The sequence below is a fragment of the Microcebus murinus genome, chromosome 4 (genome assembly GCF_040939455.1).
Source record: "Microcebus murinus isolate Inina chromosome 4, M.murinus_Inina_mat1.0, whole genome shotgun sequence".
In the NCBI taxonomy this organism is placed as follows: Eukaryota; Metazoa; Chordata; class Mammalia; order Primates; family Cheirogaleidae; genus Microcebus; species Microcebus murinus.
In genome coordinates, this window is record NC_134107.1 from 49,719,846 (window position 1) to 49,739,989 (window position 20,144).

The 20,144-nt window shown below is 49.3% G+C and overlaps 1 protein-coding gene across 3 annotated transcripts in view; it reads left to right on the forward strand.

Moving 5' to 3' along the window:
* Window positions 1-2,754: 2,754 nt before the first annotated feature.
* Window positions 2,755-20,144, forward strand: part of DKK3 (dickkopf Wnt signaling pathway inhibitor 3) — a 38,241-nt gene continuing 20,851 nt past the window's right edge. The window contains exons 1-4 of one of the 3 annotated variants that reach the window (XM_012785727.2): window positions 2,755-2,902; window positions 3,450-3,688; window positions 9,015-9,152; window positions 11,879-11,962. In XM_012785727.2, the coding sequence (XP_012641181.1) occupies window positions 3,476-3,688; window positions 9,015-9,152; window positions 11,879-11,962 (435 nt within the window). In that variant the 5' untranslated portion in view covers window positions 2,755-2,902; window positions 3,450-3,475. Of the gene's footprint in view, window positions 2,903-3,192; window positions 3,245-3,449; window positions 3,689-9,014; window positions 9,153-11,878; window positions 11,963-20,144 lie in introns of those variants that run through there. The other 2 variants (XM_076002179.1, XM_076002178.1) reach the window with 2 other exon arrangements.

Genomic DNA, 20,144 nt, shown 5'->3' on the forward strand with positions numbered 1-20,144 from the left:
TTTCCAGGGGATGGACGGCTAGATATGAAATTGCTGTGTGGCCACTTTCTAGGCAATTTTCAGCAAGTTCTGCTGCCACTTCCTCAACCATGAAATGGAATCCCAGGTTATGACTAGGTAGGTACTACATAGAGAAAATGTGAGAACTTAGAATTTTCAAATAGTAATTCCAGAAAATGTTCCTAATACCATAAAAGATAAAACTAACAGATGCCCCTGGTGGATACACAGCTTAGCCAGTGATATAATGGAAACTGGAAGATGTTAGAATATTCCTCACTCTAGAGATGATTGACTGGGATGGCTCTGCACCCTCTGCCTGCTCCGTGTCCCTGGGCCCCTCACCAATGGCCATCCAGACTGTCACCCTTTCTCCAACCAGTCCCCACATTCTCTGGGCTTCCCTCACCCCCACCCAAGCCCTTTGGAGCCCACACCCTGTCTGGGTCTGGGTGGGGCCCATCTCCGCAGCGGGCACAGTGCCTTTCCTTATAGCCTGTGAATGCTCAGGCTGGTGACAGGATTGGCGTGACGCTGGGCAGGGAGGGCACTTCTATTTGAGGTCTGTAGATTTTCTTACCTTTTCTTTTTTCTCCCTCTTTCTCTCACTCCCTTTTTTCTTTCCTACATTTGGGAGTATAAAATTCACACTCCACACAAGAAAATACATAGCCCTTCGCCTGGCACTTGGGGCAGCTCCACAGTTTTGGGGCTTGTTTTGTCAGTTTAGTCTGAAAGTCCAGACCTCCTGACCCCACAGCAAAAGACGTAGGGCAGAAGACAAGTTTTATCTGGGGAAATTCCTGGTCTTTAAATCCAGCAGCATGGAGGACTGGAGGAGCATGGTGTGCTCTGCAAATCTGCACCTCTGCGGTTCCTGGCTTGGCCCCAAAACGTGCCCCCTGGCAATACCCTCCAGTCTAGCGTTAGTTTCTGGCCAATGTATGCTGTGCCCGAGTGACAAGCTGGGACATCTGGAGACTGAGCTCCAGGTTCCTTGTATGGGCTCAGCCACCCTCAGAAGTTAGCGAGTGGCTGAGAGTGGCCAGTGCAGGGGGGCAGGGGGCAGGGGGCTTACCCTGGAGAGCAGGAGGGTCCCACCTCGGAGGCCCAGAAATTGAAGAGAATGTGACTGAGAGTGTATCTGGGAGACAAACAGGAATGTGGACAGAGCTGCAGAGAAAGGCAGTCATGAGGAGTAAGGCTTAAGAGCACAACTCTGGACTCAGCTACACTCAGGGTCTACGTCCAGCCCATCTGTTTGGCCTGGTCACCGACTTCCCAAATCACCACGCCCTCCTGTATGAAATGGGGCGACAGTCCCTCTCTCCTACAGTTGTGGTGAGCACAGTGCCTGATGCCAGAAGGCCCCAAATATGCTTTCTCCCCACTGACACACTCCGTTGTGGACTCAGGTGTGTGAACACGACAAAGTGGCCATGGTACCCAGACACAAGTGTTCTGAGTGGTCATCCATGGAAATTGCTCATCTCATATTCCCAAGTTGACTCAGACACCTCCCAGCCAGGGTTATAGCAGAAGAGTGTGGCAGGTACGAGTGAAGGCTCTGGAGCCAGACCCCTGTGTTCAAATCCCATTTCAATCCCTTACTAGCTGTGTGGCCTTTGGAAAGTACTAATCTATAAAATTGGAATAAAAGTAGCAGTATCTGCCTCAAAGGGCTGCTGAGAATTTAATGAGTTAATACCTGTGCCTGGCACATAGTGAGTGCTCAGCAGTGCTGTTGATATGTTGCTATATCAATAGCTATTGATATAATGATAAGCCCGTCCATGTCTCAGGGACTGTGTATGGTTGAGGCCTTGGTGACACAGAAGTGAGCAAATCAGCCCCTGCCTCCCAGGAGCTCCTGGTCCCTGGGGGAAACGGGCCAGTGAAGAGACACCATGGTCAGGGCTACGATGGGGCAGCACATGTGACTAGGGGATCTAGAGGGGAGATGGGGAGGAGAGGGGAACGGTCAGGAGAGGCTCTGAATCCTGAGAAATGTGGAGGAGCTAGACAGGCCAAGGGGAGGAGGGAGAGTAGCCAGACAGAAAGAGGAATATGAGAAAATAGGAGACAGTCTGAGAAAACAACTTATTTATTTAAAATACTATCTGAGCGCCGCTGTCCGAGGCGCTGGGGAGACTGCTGTAAGAGGAAGTTCTGCTTTCACTGTGACAGCCCTCACTTACATCCCATGGCATGCGACCCACTGCTCTGCAGGCATTATGCTAACCGCGAGCACTGTCGCCTCTATTAATCTGGGCCAACAACACAGACACTCTGGAACTTGGCCGGGGTGGGGCGGTAGGAAGGAGCAGAGCTGGCTGCAGGTGTCTGGTCCTAACCACTGTGCTATGCCACCCTCAGGGAGCTTGCTGGCATTCTCGCGCCCTTTTCCGGGAGCTGCTAGTGGGTTCACCCGGCTAGAGCACCTTGTGACGGTTTGAACGCCAGGCTGAGGGGCTGGGGTTTTCTCCTGCAGGATTGCGCGAGGCTGGCTTGGACAGGGTAGGACTCAGGAAGCCACCTCCGCCACCGCCTCGGTGGGCTGTCGCGGGACTGGAGGCCCGAGATGGCAGTGCCTGGGATGCGGCGGGGCGGGGGATGCAGGGAGGGAGATGGCCGTCGGCAGAGCGGGGCGCGGAGGCAGGAGAGGCCGGCGTGGGGCGTGAGGTCGCGGGCGCCGGCTGGCCAATGGCCGGCGGCGGCCCCTCGGCGGGGCGGGAGCCTGGCGGGCAGGCGGGGCGCGGGCTGCGGGCTCGCTCGCTCGGGTACCAGCGCTGCCGCATCCCGCCGCGCGCCCCGCCCCGCTCCCGCTCCAGCAGCTCCGCGCGGCCTCCGGCGGGCGCAGACGCATCCAGCCCGCAGCGCGGCGCAGCGCGGTCGGCTCCAGGTGAGTGAGGGGCGCGGCGGGTTGGGGGCGGGGAAGGGATGGCTCGGCTCAGCCTGGCCCCGATGGGCGCAGGGCGGGGCGCAGACTCGGATCCGACCTCGAGGGAGGGGGCTGACCTGTGCTCTGCCCACCCCAGGTGGGGACTTGGAAAGGCTTGGGGTGGGAGTGGGGTGGGCACGCTGACCTGCTCGAGCAGGGCCCAGGGCTGGAACCCGGGACGCAGCTGGGATGAGGGGGGCCGAGGGAGTATTAGTGTGTGTCGGGGGGCGGGTTCCATTGCTCTTGTGAGCAACAGCATTGCGGGCGAGGAGCTCAGCCTATGCTCAAGGATGGGAGTGGCGGGTACGGAGGCGATCCGGGCGCGGGGGCGCGGGGCTGGAGCGGGTGGGGGCGCCTCTGTTCGGGGGAGGGGAGCTGTGTCCAGAGGGGACTGAGTTTCGTCCCATCTGGGGGCAGGGGAGGGAGAAAGGGGCGCCGGGGGCGGGCGGCGGGCGGGGCTGGCGAGGGGGTGGTCCGCGCGCCTCTGACTGTGTTCCGGGACACACAGGCGGCGGCTGTGGGCACAGAGCGGAGATGCGGCGACTCCGGGGCACCCTACTGTGCCTGCTGCTGGCCGCGGCGGTGCCCACCGCCCCCGCGCCCGCTTTGACGGCGACCTCGGCTCCCGTCGAGCCCGGCCCGGCGCTCAGCTACCCACAAGAGGAGGCCACCCTCAACGAGATGTTCCGCGAGGTTGAGGAACTGATGGAGGACACGCAGCATAAACTGCGCAGCGCGGTGGAGGAGGTGGGTGCGCCCTGAGGGTGCCAGGCTCTGAGAAGCTCCAGGCTGGGGGGAGCAGGGGCTGGGGAGGGAGGCGGACCTTGGGCCAGCAGCAGACACTGAGTGATCCCGACTCCCTACTGGTTCTGCCTCCCTGTCCAAAGGTCTGGATCAGAGCCTGTGCACCGACAGTCTCAGGCTGGACACTCCTTGGGTAGCTGGGGTCACCACCTGCCCGCAGGCTGCCTGCTACCACCCTGCAATTGTCTTCAAGCATGCAGTTGGCCTTCCCCTGTTATACGCAGATGTTTGCAAGGCCCTTGAGATTCCAGCGCTGCGGTTTTGGAGAGAGCCTGAGGAAGTTCCAGGCATCTCCAAGTTCTAGCTTGTCTTTTGCGCTTTGAGCTTATGCCATCTTCCCAGGATACAGATAGGATAACATGTGAGGACAAAGAGTCAAAGGGCTCTGAGCTTTGCTGACAATCTGTCTGGGCTGCCTTGCTTTCCTAATGCCATGTTGGGGCAGAGAAGGAAGACTGAGATCAAAATCTCAAACCCAGGCACTGTGTGAGTGTAGGTGAGAACATGAGAGGGAGGCAGCCCCACCCCCACCCAGGAGTGCTTTGGAGTCAGATTTGCCCAGCGTCACCCTTCTAGTGAGTGGCTCAGGTCCTCCTCTGCCACTCACTAGAAGGGTGACATCGGGCAAATCATTTAACATCCTGAACCTCAGTTTCCTGTGAGGATTATATGCCATTGATATAAGTGTGGGCACCTGGCACATACTAGGTGTGCATATTTAGCAGCTATTTGTTATCAGACACCAGATATCTTGGCAAAGCTTTGCCTGGCTTCTTCCTTCCATCCCCTCTCAAGTCCAAACACTGTGGATGGCATCCTGTTCTGTCCTCTATGGTGGGCACCCAGCTGTGGTGAGGGCTGCCTGGGCAGAAGGTGCAGTTGGCCCAGCCCTCTCCATGCAGATGTGGGGAGCTGTCCCTGGTGCCTGGGGTGGGTAGGCATGGTTGCTGTAGTCTGTCTTTGGAGAGGAGCCAGCAATCCCAGTGAAGGAGTCAAGGCTGGTGACTCCAGATGTCCAGGCTGGTAGGTAAGGCTTCTCCACATTCATGCTGTCTCCAACTTGGTAGCCCCCTTGAGCAAAGCCTTAATTGCTGGCTCTTGCCTATGAGGAATTGCTTTCTCCCCTGAGCCTTGTGTAGTTTGGGGATATTTCCCCTTCTACCCCACAACAGTCAACCTGGTGGAGTGTGCAGTGAAGGGGACACTGGATTGGGAGGCAGCAACCGGGGCAGCTGTACCTGAATATCCATTGGAAAGGCCCTGATTCCAAGACTAAGGACCTTTCTGTTTCCTGTGATTGCAAGGCAGTCATGGCATGGAACAATGAAAAGGCTAAGGGAGTCAGATAGGTGCCAATGTCTCTTAACCCTGCAGCTTCAAATTAAGTTAGGCTTGTGATTCTGTGGTTTTGGGGCAGGCCATTTGCTTTTCTTATCTGGGTTCTAGGACTTTCCCTTCTGCACATGGATTCCCTGTAAGACTGACTAGGTCCCCTCCATGTCTTTATTCAGTGGGAAAGTGCCCATCACTGCTCAGAAAGTTTGCAGCATGGTCCTCTGACGTTAGCTCCTGATGAAGGAGCAGATGGAGCAGCAATGGCCTCTTTAGTCTCTTCACTGAACAGGGCAGTTTGGGGCCAGACAGACCTTAGTGACAGTGGCTTCTCCTCGGGAGTTATCCATGTTGGGTTTTGCCAGGATCCCAGCCTTCCTCCCTCCAGACATGGCTCTGCCTGAGTTGTATAGTTGGGCAGGCTGAAATTTGCCACCAGGGGAGACATTGGCTGTCATATCTACACAATCAGTGGTCATTTCTCAGAGTGTCCCTGCGGCAGTGAGTACAGGATGAGAGAGGCTGAACAGCTCCATGGCAGGAGAATGGACCAATCTTCATTCATCAAGTCCCATCTCTGCCACTTACTAGCAGTGGGATCCAGACTCTGAAATGCAGAAAATGTCCACCCCTTAGGGTAAAGGGGGAAGTAAATTGGATGTGAGTGAAGCAAGTGATCTGACCATTCAAATTGGAGTTAAGGAAAATAGGTATAATACAAGTACCCTCCCTAGGAGGTTGTTGTAAGGATTAGAGATTCTTGGTCATCAATAAGTAATAGTTGTCATTATCATCATGTTGGTAGTAGAAAGAATTAAAAAAAAACACACCACCAGTATTTGATAGATTCTCAACAGAACCTATCTTTTAAAATATTAAAAATTAATCCTAAGATATTAAAAATATGTTTTCCATCCAAGAATGGATTAATAAAATGTGGTATATGTATACCATGGAGTACTATTCAGCTCTAAGAAACAATGGTGATATAGCACATCTTATATTTTCCTGGTTAGAGCTGGAACTCATACTACTAAGTGAAGTATCCCAAGAATGGAAAAACAAGCACCAGATATATTCTCCAGCAAACTGGTATTAGCTGAGTAGCACCTAAGTGGACACATAGGTACTACAGTAATAGGGTATTGGGCAGGTGGGAGGGGGGAGGGGGCGGGTATATACATACATAATGAGTGAGATGTGCACCATCTAGGGGATGGTCATGATAGAGACTCAGACTTTTGGGGGGAGGGGGGAAATGGGCATTTATTGAAACCTTAAAATCTGTACCCCCATAATATGCCGAAATAAAAAAAAAGAAAAAAAAGAAAAAAAAATATGTTTTAAAATATCTTCAAAAAGTAGAATGTGGCTATTAGTATTAATTTTTTTGAGAGACCACCAGAAATCCTCTTAAATCTCATAATCACAGGATAGTTGTTATTTAGTTATTATCCGAGGGAAAAAACAAAAAAGACCTGGGCCAGATATGTTAATTGTTTACATAGTTGTATCATGAATCTGCTTTCAAGTAACTTCCTGGCATTTTAAATATTCCAGCTGACTCAAGCTGTTGATGTTTCTTAGCAGGAAAGACAGACCAGTCTTCTTGTAGAATCATTATTGGGAGCACCAACTCTAAAAAAGACTTCTGTTTGAGATACTCCAATTTTCCTGTTTAATTACTGTATGTAATACTATAATAGTAAATGTATTTTGAGGATGGAACCACTGTTTCTCCTGCCCTCATTGCCAGGTCTGTAACTGGCATATTTTAGACGGTTCTTACTGCCTCACCTGTGTCCAGCAAGAATGCCACTACCAAGCCGGCATTTATCTCTCCAATTTTTCCTACTATGCTCCTTTAACAGACACACAGATTCAACCAACCATAAATGCTATTTTAAATAGCATTCACATTCCTCCTCTATGAAAAACAGCTCCTCTTGCTTCAGGCTTAAGTTTCTCTTGCTAGTGGCAGTAATAGTTGTGGTTGAAATTTCCACTGTAAACTGTACTTTTAGTTCATGGTGCCATTAAAGAACTGTTAGCTCATTCTGTTGAAATAACCACTGGCTGAGGGGGGAAGGTCTTATAAAACCCAGAGCGAACTCTACATTTGATAACTTTTGAGTGATTTGAAAGCCAAACTGTAGGATTCAGATTCTGATGGAAATTTAAAAAACATGAACATTCCCTTCTCCTTCTGGGTGGGTCCTCTCCAGCATCTCCAGTCTTCTCCTGTCCGCTCTGTCTTTGTTGGCATTAAGCTGAGTGGGAACTGGGGCAAGGGCTCTCACTTAAAAAAAAGAAGTCCTTTTCTTGCCCCTTCTTTCTCCTACCCATTCCCTCCAGGACTCTGGCAAGCTCGCTTCTCCTGAAAATGCCTTCTTAAGGGACAATATTATGAAAGCAGCTGTGTGTTAACATCTTTGCCTGTGGCAGGTAGTGTTCCAAGCCCTTGGATTTCATGGTCCTTAATTCTTACATCCACTTAACAAAGTAGGATCATCCCCATTTTACAGATGAGCAAGCTGAGGCTTAGAGGCATTTAGTGTCTTGCCCAAGGTCACATGTGGCAGAGCAGGACTTGAACCCACCTCGTCTGACTCCATCCTGGTACTTTCTACTGTGTTGCCTTCTGATGGTGCTGGAGGCAATTACCTGTCTAATCCGGTGGCCACCTCTCAGTGGCCTGGTCCTTCTAGACTTATTTGCCACCTAGAGGGCCCCTCCTCAGATACAGCTGCCTTTTCCTGAACCTACTTCTAGCTAGTTCCCTGACTCCCCTCTTCCTTTCCTACTTTCTATATTATTTTCCAGCTAGTCTTCTAGAACTTGCTGTGTCTCCCTATTGCCTGGAGCAGGGATTCTTAACTGGGGGCAGCTGGAGGGGAGGGAAATCCTCAGAATTATCTGAAAAGCCCATTGATATCTGGAGAGCCCATCTCCAGAAGTTCTAATACAGCAGGTCTAGGAAAGGATCCAAGTGTGTATATTTTTTTAAGTTCTGGGCGTGACTGTGTAACAGCACCGTCCTCATACAGTTGCTGTGAATTTTCAAGCATGGTGCAAAGGCTCAGACCTAGCGAATGCCCCAAACATGGGGGTTATTATGATAATTATGAAGCCAGTGATCAAGTTTCAAACAGCGCAGCAATCCTCTCAGAATGAGCACAGCACTGTGTTCAGGGCAGTCACTGGCCAAGTCCTTGTTTGATTAGTTGAGCCTCTGTGCCTACCCGCCTTTCTTCACGCAGCTAGTTTACTGCTCTTGTGCTCCATTGTGACGCTGGGGATTCCTTCCTCGTGAGCGGCTAGGGCTCAGTCTCCCTGGGGGCCTCAGAGAGATACTACATAGATTCTACCTGCTTCAGAATTATCTCATGAGGGGAGGAGAAGCTGGGGTTCTTTACCTGCTTAGCCTGTTTCTCCCTAGCTCGGGGGGCCTGTGCAGACTGAGTGCACTTCTGTGGCCAGAGCATGCCCTCGGAGACAGACAGTCGGTTGCTGGCATGTATGGGAATTGGATGCAGGTGACTTCTGGAGTAGGCCACCAGGAGCGGGCAGGGCACCAACAGCATTTACACAGGGGCCAAGACTGTTTAATGCAAACATGTCCAAATCCCAACTCTGCTCTTCACTGGGAGTCTTGGGAATTTATCTAGTCTTCCTGAGCCTCATTTTCCCTGTTTGTAAAATGAGGACATTAACACCCACGTCTTAAGGAGGTTGTGAAATTTCAGGGCTATAATATATGTAAAACATTTAGTATAATGTCTCATTCTAGTGATTACTCAATTAATGGTAGCTATCATTATCACTACTCTCTGTAATTGCAGAAGAGGAAAAGAGAGATGGGGTTTTGTTTTCCTAATGGACTCTCATTTGTAACAAGAGAAAATAATTTTGCTCATTAAATTCATTGATTTACTAGATGGAGGCAGAGGAAGCCGCTGCTAAAACGTCATCAGAAGTGAACCTGGCAAGCTTACCACCCAGCTATCACAATGAAACCAACACAGACACCAAGATTGGAAACAATACCGTCCATGTGCACCGAGAAATCCACAAGGTGAGGGCAGTCATAGCCAGCACTTCCTCCTTTCTGTAGCACCCAGTCCCATCAGAGAACTAAGGTCTTATTTGCATATTTGACACACAAGCCAAAAATGCAAATGAGAATGGTAAAATACAGATTTAAAAACCAGAGGGAGCAAGGGTACTGTTTAAAAGTGGAGAGATAAGTATCAGGAACCTAAATCGCTTTTGCATTTAAACAATACGTTTAACCCAAGGCTTCCTGCCAGTCCAGTTAATTGCAAAGGAATGTTCAGTGGTTTTCATCTTTTGAAAAGAAGGAAGCAAACGATGTCCAGAGGGATACATTCCTAGTATTGAATTTGAGGAATTTATCTCATAGGGTTTTATGTATGTCTCAGTAGAGAGTCGAAATAGAGACCATGTTGTGGTGAATCGATCCTCATGTTTTCTCAGGAGGAAGGTAAATAAGAAATACTCCATTTTCAGAGGGAAAACCCTCTGTTGCCACAATATTAAACATTGATTTGTTTGCTGGTTGTCTGTTCAAAACTGTATAGCATTTCCCACCCTACGACATGCCCACATGTCTCTTGGTCTAACATCCTCCCTGAGCAGCAAGCCGGTTCATTCTCAATCTCACCTGATGAAGAAAACGTTGCAACTATAAAGCGACATAGTATTAGCCTGCCCCTGGTGTGAGATGTCCCCAATGCGATTTGGCAGCAAGCTATGTGAGCCTGTGTTCTCTCTGCGTCTGCCACGCAGAGAGTCAGGGTCCTGGTTAGAGGCCGTAGAGCAGACATGCTGTTGTGAATATCAAAGAGCTTCACCTCCAATTGCATCTCAGCTCCTGTATGCAAAGCCACCAGGGCTCCCATGAAAGAGCCTTGTATTTGTTCAAATGCCCAGGTAATTACTTGGTTGAAACAATAGTGTTTCTGTGCCACAGAGCATAATGGGGTCAGTTTTTAGGTGCCATAGCCTTGTGGGGTACTTCTCCCAGTGTGCAGTGACGGCTCTGCTACAGAGTGCACCCTCCAGGTAAATGAATGAGTTCACCTGCTGAGCATAATCCTTTAGCATTACTCACCCGAAGACTGGGGAATGTTTCCAAAAGCGATTATTTTGTCCTTGTCAAAACCAATATAATTAAGTCATCCTTTCTGACAATAATTAGCCAACAGGTTTGGTTCCTTCTTGAAGTTGCTCCTTGTAGATGTCAGAATACCTGAGTGTGAGTCCTACCAGGAACTAGTGTGATTTTTGAAAAATTATTTAAATTTACTGACTCTCACTAACTGCATTTATGAAATATGAATGCCAACATTACTTTGTGGTGCTGTGAGGGTTAAATGACCTAAAATATAGGAAATCCCATTGCCAACTATAAAGCACCATGCAAAAGCAAGTGTTTTTGTTATTGTTGCTGTCATTATAATAAAGTCGTGCTATTACAATACAGTAGCTCTCAAGTGGATTCCGTGGTGTACCAGTCCTGTGCTATGCTTCAGAAAAGAGGGGTCAGTAGTGGTGAAATATATTGGGCAAACATTATATATATTCTCCCCCTAGAAATTAAAAAAAATGCATATTGGTATAATAGAGTCTAAGAAGTCCTGCAACCCATGCATATAGGCCTGTAGACGTTTTAAAAATGTGACATTAGTTAATTCTGTAAAAAGCTAGCATAAAGGAAGACATCGTCTCTTTTCTGGGGAGAGGAATTATTTAGGCAAAAATTCAAAAGCATGGTACTAAGGACGTGGTCCTGACCTCCTCAATGCTGGAATTGGATCCCCTACTGCAAATTAGGACAAGAGTTTCCACTTTGTCCTGGCTGCAGATGTCTGTGATATGAGAGCTGGCAGGGACTTTAAAGAAGATGTAGAAAAGAGAAAATTGTGAATCAGAGAAGAGAAATGACTCATTCCAGGTGACATACTAGGTGGTTGCCGGCAACTGAGTCACAGCTCAAAGGATGACACCTCCTAGCTCCTGGGCCGGCGTCTTTTCTCTCCTTGACCACCAGGCCAAATGTTAGACACGGTCCTTCATGGGGCAGGAATGGCCTGGGCTCCACATCACACTTAGCTTTGAGGTGCCTGATTAGGATATGATCTTGGTTCCTATACGGAACAGATTTAGAGTGTTCCAGATCCAAGTCTGTGTTAGGGGCCTCATGAGAAATAAAGGGCCTGAGTAGAAGCCATGGAAGGGACAGGGCAGGGGGAGCAGAATTGGAGGCAGACACCAGAGGGAGGAATATGGGGACAAGTCTCCCACTGGATTTAAGCACTTTCTTCATGCAATGCAACTTCACCGGAATCAGGAACAGGGCTGCTGTAGCTAACTCCTGCTTGCTTCTCATGAAAGATGTGCGTCTGGACGCCCAGACTCGCAATTTGTCAGGAAGAAAGTTGACATTGAGTGAGTGTCAAGGGATGAGCCCCAAGAGTGATAAAAATAGCAGATGTTGCTGAGCGTTTGCTGGGTGTCAGGCCCTGTGCTGAGTGCTTTCCACGGATCACCTCATTTCCTGCTCCTAGCAACCCTGTGGTGCAGCTCTGCTAATACCTCTTATCTCTGCAGGAGGGGGGCTTTCTGTCCCCAGCTGCCTGTGGAACGCAGGAGGAAAGGGGGATGGGCATTCTGATGACTTTACTGGGTGATCAGGCTTGAAAAAATGAAAGGAAAAAACGTGTGGGATTTGCCCAGGCTTCCTTCTATTTAACTTTCCTTGTGTCTGTTCCACTGTAGATAACCAACAACCAGACTGGACAGACCGTCTTTTCCGAGACCGTTATCACATCTGTGGGAGACGAGGAAGGCAAAAGGAGCCATGTAAGTTGTCACCTCCCCTGCACTCACACCCCGAGGCACATACGCGTTGGTGTAACCTGTCGCAGCGAGCCGGCCTGCAGACCGTGGGCAGAGGAAGCTGCCTGTCATGCACCTGTCCCGACTCATTTCTACCGAGTCCCCAGTGCCCATGTTTATGAGCAGACAGAGGTAATCCAGAATGTAACACTTCCATGCATTCCGCGTCAGACACAACAGAGAAATTAAATTCAGTTGTCGTTTGCATGGCCCCATCTCAGCTTTGAAAGGGCACCAAACAAGTACTGGGAATGCTGATTGGGACCCTGGTCACAGACGTGGTGCATCAGAGGGTGAAAGCCTCTGGGTTGGCCTTTGGCAAGGTCAGGGAGTTTGAGAGTGAGAACGCCTTCCTTCCGCGGAGCCCAGAGGCGCAACGAGAAAGGCAGCCCTTCTGCTCCAGGCTCTGGGCTCTGGTCACCCTGATGGCTCCTGTTGATTGCCTGTGGATTTTATAGAATGACAGAGTCCTAAAGTTGGAAGGGGTGTGATTTCACAGAAGGCAAACCTGGGCTCAGGTCTGGGGATGTTCCAGTCTCAGTCACTAGTGTCCTATCTCCCAGGCCAGAGGCGACTCAACTGTGCTTTGTCTTCTCAAAGAGATGGCTGCTTCAGACGCACGTACCTGTCAGGTGTGGACAAGGCAGCTGTGACATGGACATGACCAGCGGGACAAATGTGCTTCCTCTGTGGAGGCTGCAGGGACCCAGCCTCTCTGTGCCCAGGTGGCTTATGCATCCCTGGCCTACAGAGGGCATTGGGGATTTTTCCCAACCTCTTTCGGCCTTATTACTGGTAGAGAACCAGTATATTGATAAGAGTTGGGAAGGCTGTGTTGTGTTGGTTGGTAGTCGACAGACTTTTCTTTTTTGCTTGTTGTTGACACAGTGCTCCAATGTCAGGAGCTGGCTGACACTGACTGCAGGCTGGGGGCCGGTTGCTGTGTGTGATGGTGGTGACCCACCACTCGAGGGGGCCTGGGGGTGGTGGGGAGAAACCATGCTGTGAAATGGAGAGGGTGCCAGCTGTGGATTCTGGGAGCCTTAGTTTCTCACCTACAGGCTGGGGCATCTTGGTTTCCCCATCTTCAAGTGAGGGAACAATGTCCATCATCTCTCCAAGTCTTGAAAGGACAGAAGCCTATGAAACACAGGCAAGGTTAACTAAGGCCAGGAAGAAAGAGAGGCCAGCTTCTGAAGGTGGGAAGACAGAGAGGGAAGCGAAACAAAAGCCAGCTAGCCACAGGATATGATTTTGGTTCCTAGAGGGAACAGATTTAGAGTGTTCCAGACCTATGTCTGGGGCCTCATGAGAAATAAAGGGCCTGGGTAGAAGCCATGGGATGGAAAGGGCAGGGGAAACGGAACTGACAGGGCTATGGATTAGGAAAAAAAACCTTTATCCTCAAGTAAAAAAAAAATTTAGTTCGCCATCACGTGATGGCACAGCTTTGCTCCCGGGAGGGCAGCAGCTACGCCTGTGAGCACACCTGCCCCTGCTGGAGGCCCAGGTGCGCACAGGGTTGCAACACACACATCGCTTGCTCCCCCACAGCCTCTAAGAGAGGCAGCTCTGTCAGGTTTGGGCCTTGTGGTGGGAGGGGGGGGGACTGAGACTTCGAGAGTGGGGACAGGTGAGAGACAGGATCTCGAAGATGCCAAGAGCATGCTTGGGGCAGGGACCAGGTGCTGCATGCCAGTGAGTTTGCCAACTCCCGTGTCCCTGTGTGTGTGTGTGTGTGCACATGTGTGTCCCTGCTTAAGGACTTGCTGGAGAGCTCAGATCTCTACACCGGCCTGTGCCATCTCATATGGCAGCATGTGTGATGGAGGACAGGCCTTGGCGCCCTTGTGCCAGGTGTCACCTGAACCCTGTGTATGACAGTCCTGAGGATGCAGGAGGTTGAGGGATGGTGGAGGCTCACCAAGGTTTTCTTGATCCCTGCTCAGGGTCTTGGGATGTGAGCTCGTTGGGTTTCTCTATGAGAATAAATTCAATTTTGATTGGCTGGAAGGGGGACCTGGGGCATCTGGTGCTTGACCGGCCAGCGTTGGCAGATGCCACAGGGCTTTAGAGGACAGACTGGAGACTCCTCAAGTCCCCTGTGAAAGCCATGTCCTGTGGCAGAGATGGTGGCGCGTGTGCTCACTGCAGAGCCTCGATTGTCGTCAGAGTGGCTTGCCAAAGGGCCAGGAAGCAAGATTAGTTTCTCGTGCCAACAGAGTTCTTCCATGCAACTCCCCTTCCCTTCCCGGGCTCCCCATCGTCCTGGCACATGGAGCTCCGGCTCCGGCGTCCTCTTACGGAGACTCGGAGCTCCTTTTCCTGAGCAGGAGGCTATGAGGGCTGGAGCACCGTCAAAGGGATGCAAAGAGCCGCGCATTGCCACCACTGTCCCATTCCCTCGTTTTAGGGATTTAATGATTTTTACAGTCGGCTTTGAAATGCATTACACACTGCAGAAACTTTCTCTCAAAGGGAGCAGGGAGATTTGCCATTCCAAAGGACAAAATCATATGCTGTTCAAACCTTAAAGTACTGTCAACAGGGGCTATATTTTCAGGATTTAAAATTCCCAGATGAATTCAATTAAAAATAATCACCAAGCTCCCCATATTTTCCCTTCTTCAGATGCTGGAATGTGTATTAATATGTATGGTAACCCAAGGAGGCTCACGGCGTTGCAGACAGTAACACTATACGCCTGTCTAGAAACTGCGCACGGCATGTGCGAGGTCCCGCTCTGTTTTTACACTCAAACTCGAAAGGGGAAAAGGGCACCGTGGCTTGTTATTTCACCTGAGCGCCTCGGCTGACGGGCATGTGGTCTGACGTCTTTGTGGCGGGGCCTTTGTGCGGCGCCCCCCGCCCGCCGCGCTTCACGGGCCAGTGGGCAGACACACTGGCGCTGCCCGCCTCCGTGCAGGGCTGAGGGCGGAAGCGGCGTGTTGGAAGCCAGCGCACGGAGCAGCCATTGTGCGTTGACAGGATGCTTTTATTTATAGAACTCTGTCCCCGCACAGGAAAGGTCTGGCCCAATTAGCCAGGGCGCCATCTTGATCGAAGGGGCATGTTCTCGGGTTAACGTTCGGCTCACGGCTAGTAAGCTCGGCAGGGCCTGCATTTGCTGTCTTTCTGGTCTCACATTAGAACATGATATTGAAAAGTGAGTCCGTTTGTGTTTTCACCTGAAAACACCTCATTGAAGCTACAGGTTCAGTTACATACAACCAGCCCCTAAGAGGCTGGTCAAGACTTCTGAGTCTGATTAGGTGGGCAAATTTCACTGCCAGAAACATCCAGATCATAGGGGTTTGAGTGACCCAGCGACTTCCTTGTTCCAGAGACTGGCTGGTGCCGTGCATTAAAAAGCATGCGTTAAAAGCGTGGAATTCTCTACAAGTGTGAAACGAGGCGCCTTCCTTGTGAGAATACTTTGTCTGCTGTTTGTGTCGGAGCCTGGGGACAGTGGGCTGTTTAACGGTGGCTACCTTTTCAAAGGTTTTTTGTTTGTTTGGTTCCATGGAGCAGTAGGCGTCTCGTCACCTCGAAGCCCAGAGAGACCACGAGAACGTGGGCAGGGAAAGTGTGTCGAATGACCTCTTTCTCCCTCCAGCCTCAAGTGCTTTCCTGCCCCCAGCACCTTCGTTCATCCCAGAGTAGACAGGTGGGGTGCGGCTTTGTTTCCTGCCGCACCTGGTTTCTGTGTTGGACTCTACCCACTTAATGGGATGTCGGGGGTTGCCATAGTGACAAATCTCTGGGGGGTTATTTTATTTATTTATTTATTTTTGAGACAGAGTCTCGCTTTGTTGCCCAGGCTAGAGTGAGTGCCGTGGTGTCAGCCTTATTCACAGCAACCTCCAACTCCTGGGCTCAAGCAATCCTCCTGCCTCAGCCTCCCAAGTAGCTGGGATTACAGGCATGCGCCACCATGCCCACTAATTTTTTTCTATATATATTAGTTGGCCAATTAATTTCTTTCTATTTATAGTAGAGACGGGGGTCTCGCTCTTGCTCAGGCTGGTTTTGAACTCCTGACCTCGAGCAATCCGCCCGCCTTGGCCTCCCAGAGTGCTAGGATTACAGGCGTGAGCCACCGCGCCTGGCCTCTGGGGGGTTGGTTTAACAGAGCTACACCAGGGGAGGGTGCAGGCCCTCTAGCGGGACTTGGTCAGTTCCCAGAGGATCTGCCACCTGGGGACTCCTGCTGGGTCCAGGGAGGCCGGGGAGGCCAAGTCCCAGGAAGCACAATCCTTCTCTTCTGTCAGACTTGAGGCAGAAGGAAGACGTCTGGACCGGTGTGAAGCAGACCCAGGTTCAAGCCCTGCCTTGACCCTTACAAACTCTGCCCTCTGTGATTCAGTTTCTTCAACTGTCAAATGGGGCTGATAACTTCCCTTTCACAGGATAGAGCGAATATCTAGTATGGCAGGTTTATAAAAGCTCTTTGTGTGAAGTCTGTTGTTATTGAAAAGTAATTAAAACTGGGTTCTACTTGGCTTCTCTGGTTCCTGGCAACCTTACCACAAAAGGAATGATGTCAGACTGGGGGCTGAGGACACGCGTAAGGCCGCCACAGGTCTCTGCCCTGACGTTAGCCTTGGGCTCATTTCCTTTTGTAGCAGCCTGCCTCGCTCTCTGAGTAATTAGTGCCGTGCCTGAGCTCTGTGCTCTGGGCACAAGGTTGACTCATCCTGCTGCTGTTCCTGTCCATGCCTGTCCTGTGCGTCTGGTTGGGTGCTGGGGATTCCGACAGGAGAAGCCTGGGCCATAAGGAGCGGCAGGGGAATGGCGGTCAGGTGCTCACAAGTTGCAGGCTGGGGCCCTAGGTTGGCAGGGTGTAGCCTGAGACTTCTTGTCCCAAGGGTGATGGCATAGGCTTGTGCCAATGTCCAGTTCCACAGTCCAGTAACCAGAAGAAAAAAATAGAGAGGGGAAATTGAAGAACTCTGTATCATTCTGAGAGATGGGTAAATCATCCCCAAATAAATAAAGTCCATATGGGTGAGCAATTCTTATGGGGTAGGCATTTATTTTTAAGCTATAACCTGGTATATTAAGTAGTACTCTCCTCAGCCTAAACATCCTCCAAGAAGGAATTTATTAAATATAAATGATTCTATGTCCAAAATCCCAATACTATGTTGTTAACCAATGAGCTTCATATAGGTTTCCTATAAGTTGGTATAAAAGGTTGTCTTCAATAAAATGTTAAGTCAAAAAAAAATTTCCAAGCAGTATATATAATATATAAAATATACATATATAGTATATACAAATATATCATTTTTTGAAAAAAGCATGAATAAAAAGCTTGGTAAAATATATATTAAATCAATAGATATCTCTGGAGGAATTTAAGTTTGCAGAGACTTTTTCTTTATGGATTTTTATATTTTTGAATATTTTTAAAAGTTTGGGATTATTTACAAATATTGATATAAACATCTGTCTATATTTTTGAACAATTTTGCAAGTATTTTCACTGTATAAATCCTAGAAATTAAATTGCTAAGTCAAAGAATGTCCATATCTAAAATTTTAAGAGATACTGCCAAATTTTCCACCAGAAAGGTTATACTCATTTTGTTCTCAGCAGCAGTTTCTGAGGCTGCATTTCACCAACTCTCACCTACAGTGGGTGTTAGAGTGGGTGATCATCTGATAGGCAAGGAAAAAAGATATCTTCTTTTTGTTTCTATTTCTTTGATTAGTAAGTCAAGGGGGATGGCTGTTTGAGAATTGTACGTTGTAGCCAATGCAGAGTTCTCCTCTAATTTATCACCTCCCTTCCTCTCAGGGAGAAAGGTCAGCGTTGCATTCCAGGCTGTTCCCAAGACCAAACACCGTCTGCTCCAGTGTGGGGCAGATTAGGGAGGTGGGAAGTCCCAGCAGGAACATCTGAGTGCTGAGTGCCTCTGTGAGGCGGCTGATGGGCTGAGTCACAGAGGGGGGTACGTGACAGTGAGGGGCAGGCTACTGCCACCACCCCTGCAAACACAAACAAGGTTGAGATGACTTCTCGTAGGAGAAGCACTTCAGCGGGGTATTAACAGCTTGGGCACAGGAAGTCCAGTCCCATGGCAACACTACTGCCTCGTAGCCGTGTGACGCAAGTTCTCTAACTGCTCTAAGCTTTAGTTCTCCTGTACATAAAATGAAGGTAATAAAAGTACCTTCTATATTGTATTGTCATGAGGGTACAATAGAATGCATAGGTCAAAAACTCTTTACAGTACCTGGAACTCAAGAGGAAGAAGTCCGTAGATATCAGCCATTTGTTGTTACGGTTTGATTGCCCCCGATCCACGGCTATCCAAATTCCCAATATTAATTATTCAGCTCACTCATTTATTTGCATGTTCTCTGAGCACCTACTATGTTCTGGCAGATAAGTGTAAATGGTACTCTAACATGAGAGAGCACCCAGGCCAGTAGTGGACCAAAATACTAAACAGATACTTACAATACGGATGTGTTCTGATGCAAAGGTCGCACAGGGCATGGCGGGGGCATGGCGCAGGGGCCAGATCAGGTAGCCAGGGAAGACTTTGTTCTTCTTGGGTTGCTCACGTTTCTGCTCATTTTATAAGCAAAAGCATTAATTGCCCTTTTGTTCCAGGCTGTCTTTTCAAGGATGTTGTATAGCCAATACAATAGCCTTGGAAGACAGAGAGAGCACTCCCACCATGGCAGAGGCAGATTTGCTTGCAGTCCATTATCAAAGGTTTGGATTCTCTTGGCTTGGGATTACTTAGGTGTGATGCAAACCCACTATACACATAGCATCGGTCTGGCATGTGTGGGACCTGGGGAGCAAGGGGAACTGACACAGACACATGAAGGTCATGCCACTTCTGTGCTGCTGGAACAAAGTCCTTTGTCTCTTCTGCTAGCATCCGTGGGATTGTTGCAGGCTCACTTGTCATCTTACGAGTAAGTAGAATCTCAGGCCCTTCACACTTCTTGACATACTCCCTGGAAAAGGTGGTGGTTGAGCTGTATTTTAAATGATGTCTAGGAATTCTCAACTGTGGGAAAGAAGGGCAGTCCTTGCAGAAGCATTTCTTGTTCAAAGTCAAGGAGGCATGCACAAAGAAGAACATGTTGGAGAAACACTAAATGTAATAGTTTAGAATGCCAGAGCTCGAGTTTTGCTTGGGGGAGCAGCCAATGAAGCTGGGGAGAGGCAGGAATGAGAACAGGAAGGCCTCTGAGAGCCCAGCCAAGGGGTTGGGAAGACGTGCTGAGTTAAGGAGTACACCCCACATCTGCAGTGCTTTACCGTGCCCTGTACTGTATAGTGTAATGAGACTCCATGCGAGCCTCAGAGGAAAGAGCCAGGAAGACTTGGTTTGGATGGCAGAGATATTGGTGGGGACAGGGCTTTTCTTAATTCTGCTAATACTGGAGGCTTGAGTCCCCTCTGGGCTGCAAAGCCTTGTGCCCTGCAAAAAGTCTGGCTTCGGGCCTTGAAATCTGGAAGCTTTTATTATATTTAGAAATGGAGCAGTCTGTTTTTACTTGGTGCCAGTAGACAGGCCAGATAAGTGACAGTGATTGAACTTGAGATCTCATTAGACTGATGGCATCAGCTACAGAACAAGCTGATTTCTGTGGCCTCAGAGTAGCCTGAGTCTATCTGGGCCTGCACAGCTCCTCATGCAGGTGTGGGGCTATCCACTGCTGTCAGGACCTGGAGATTCTTCCAGACTTGCTTGGACACATCCACCGGTCTTTGCATCCCAGCTGTCAGATATGTGGCCCTGTTCTTCCTGGCACTTTGGCATCATTCTGAAAAATTCACAAAGCACATGAATCCATTTTGGTTTATTTTTTAAATAATACCAAGGGCTGCAACATTCCTCAGTATTCCCTTAGTTAGTCAGGAACTGTGCCACCAATCTGACTAGCATCCCCTCACATAATCCACATGGCAACCATGTTGTATGACCCCATTTTACAGATGAAGTAACTGAGGTTCAGAGAAATTATACAACAAGGTAATAGGTAGCTAAGCCAGTATACAAGAAAAAAAATAAAATGAAACACTTAGGTCTTATTGATTCCAAAACTTCTCAAACCCATATTCTCAGTGGAACATTTTTTTGTGATAAAATATATATAACATATAATTTACCAT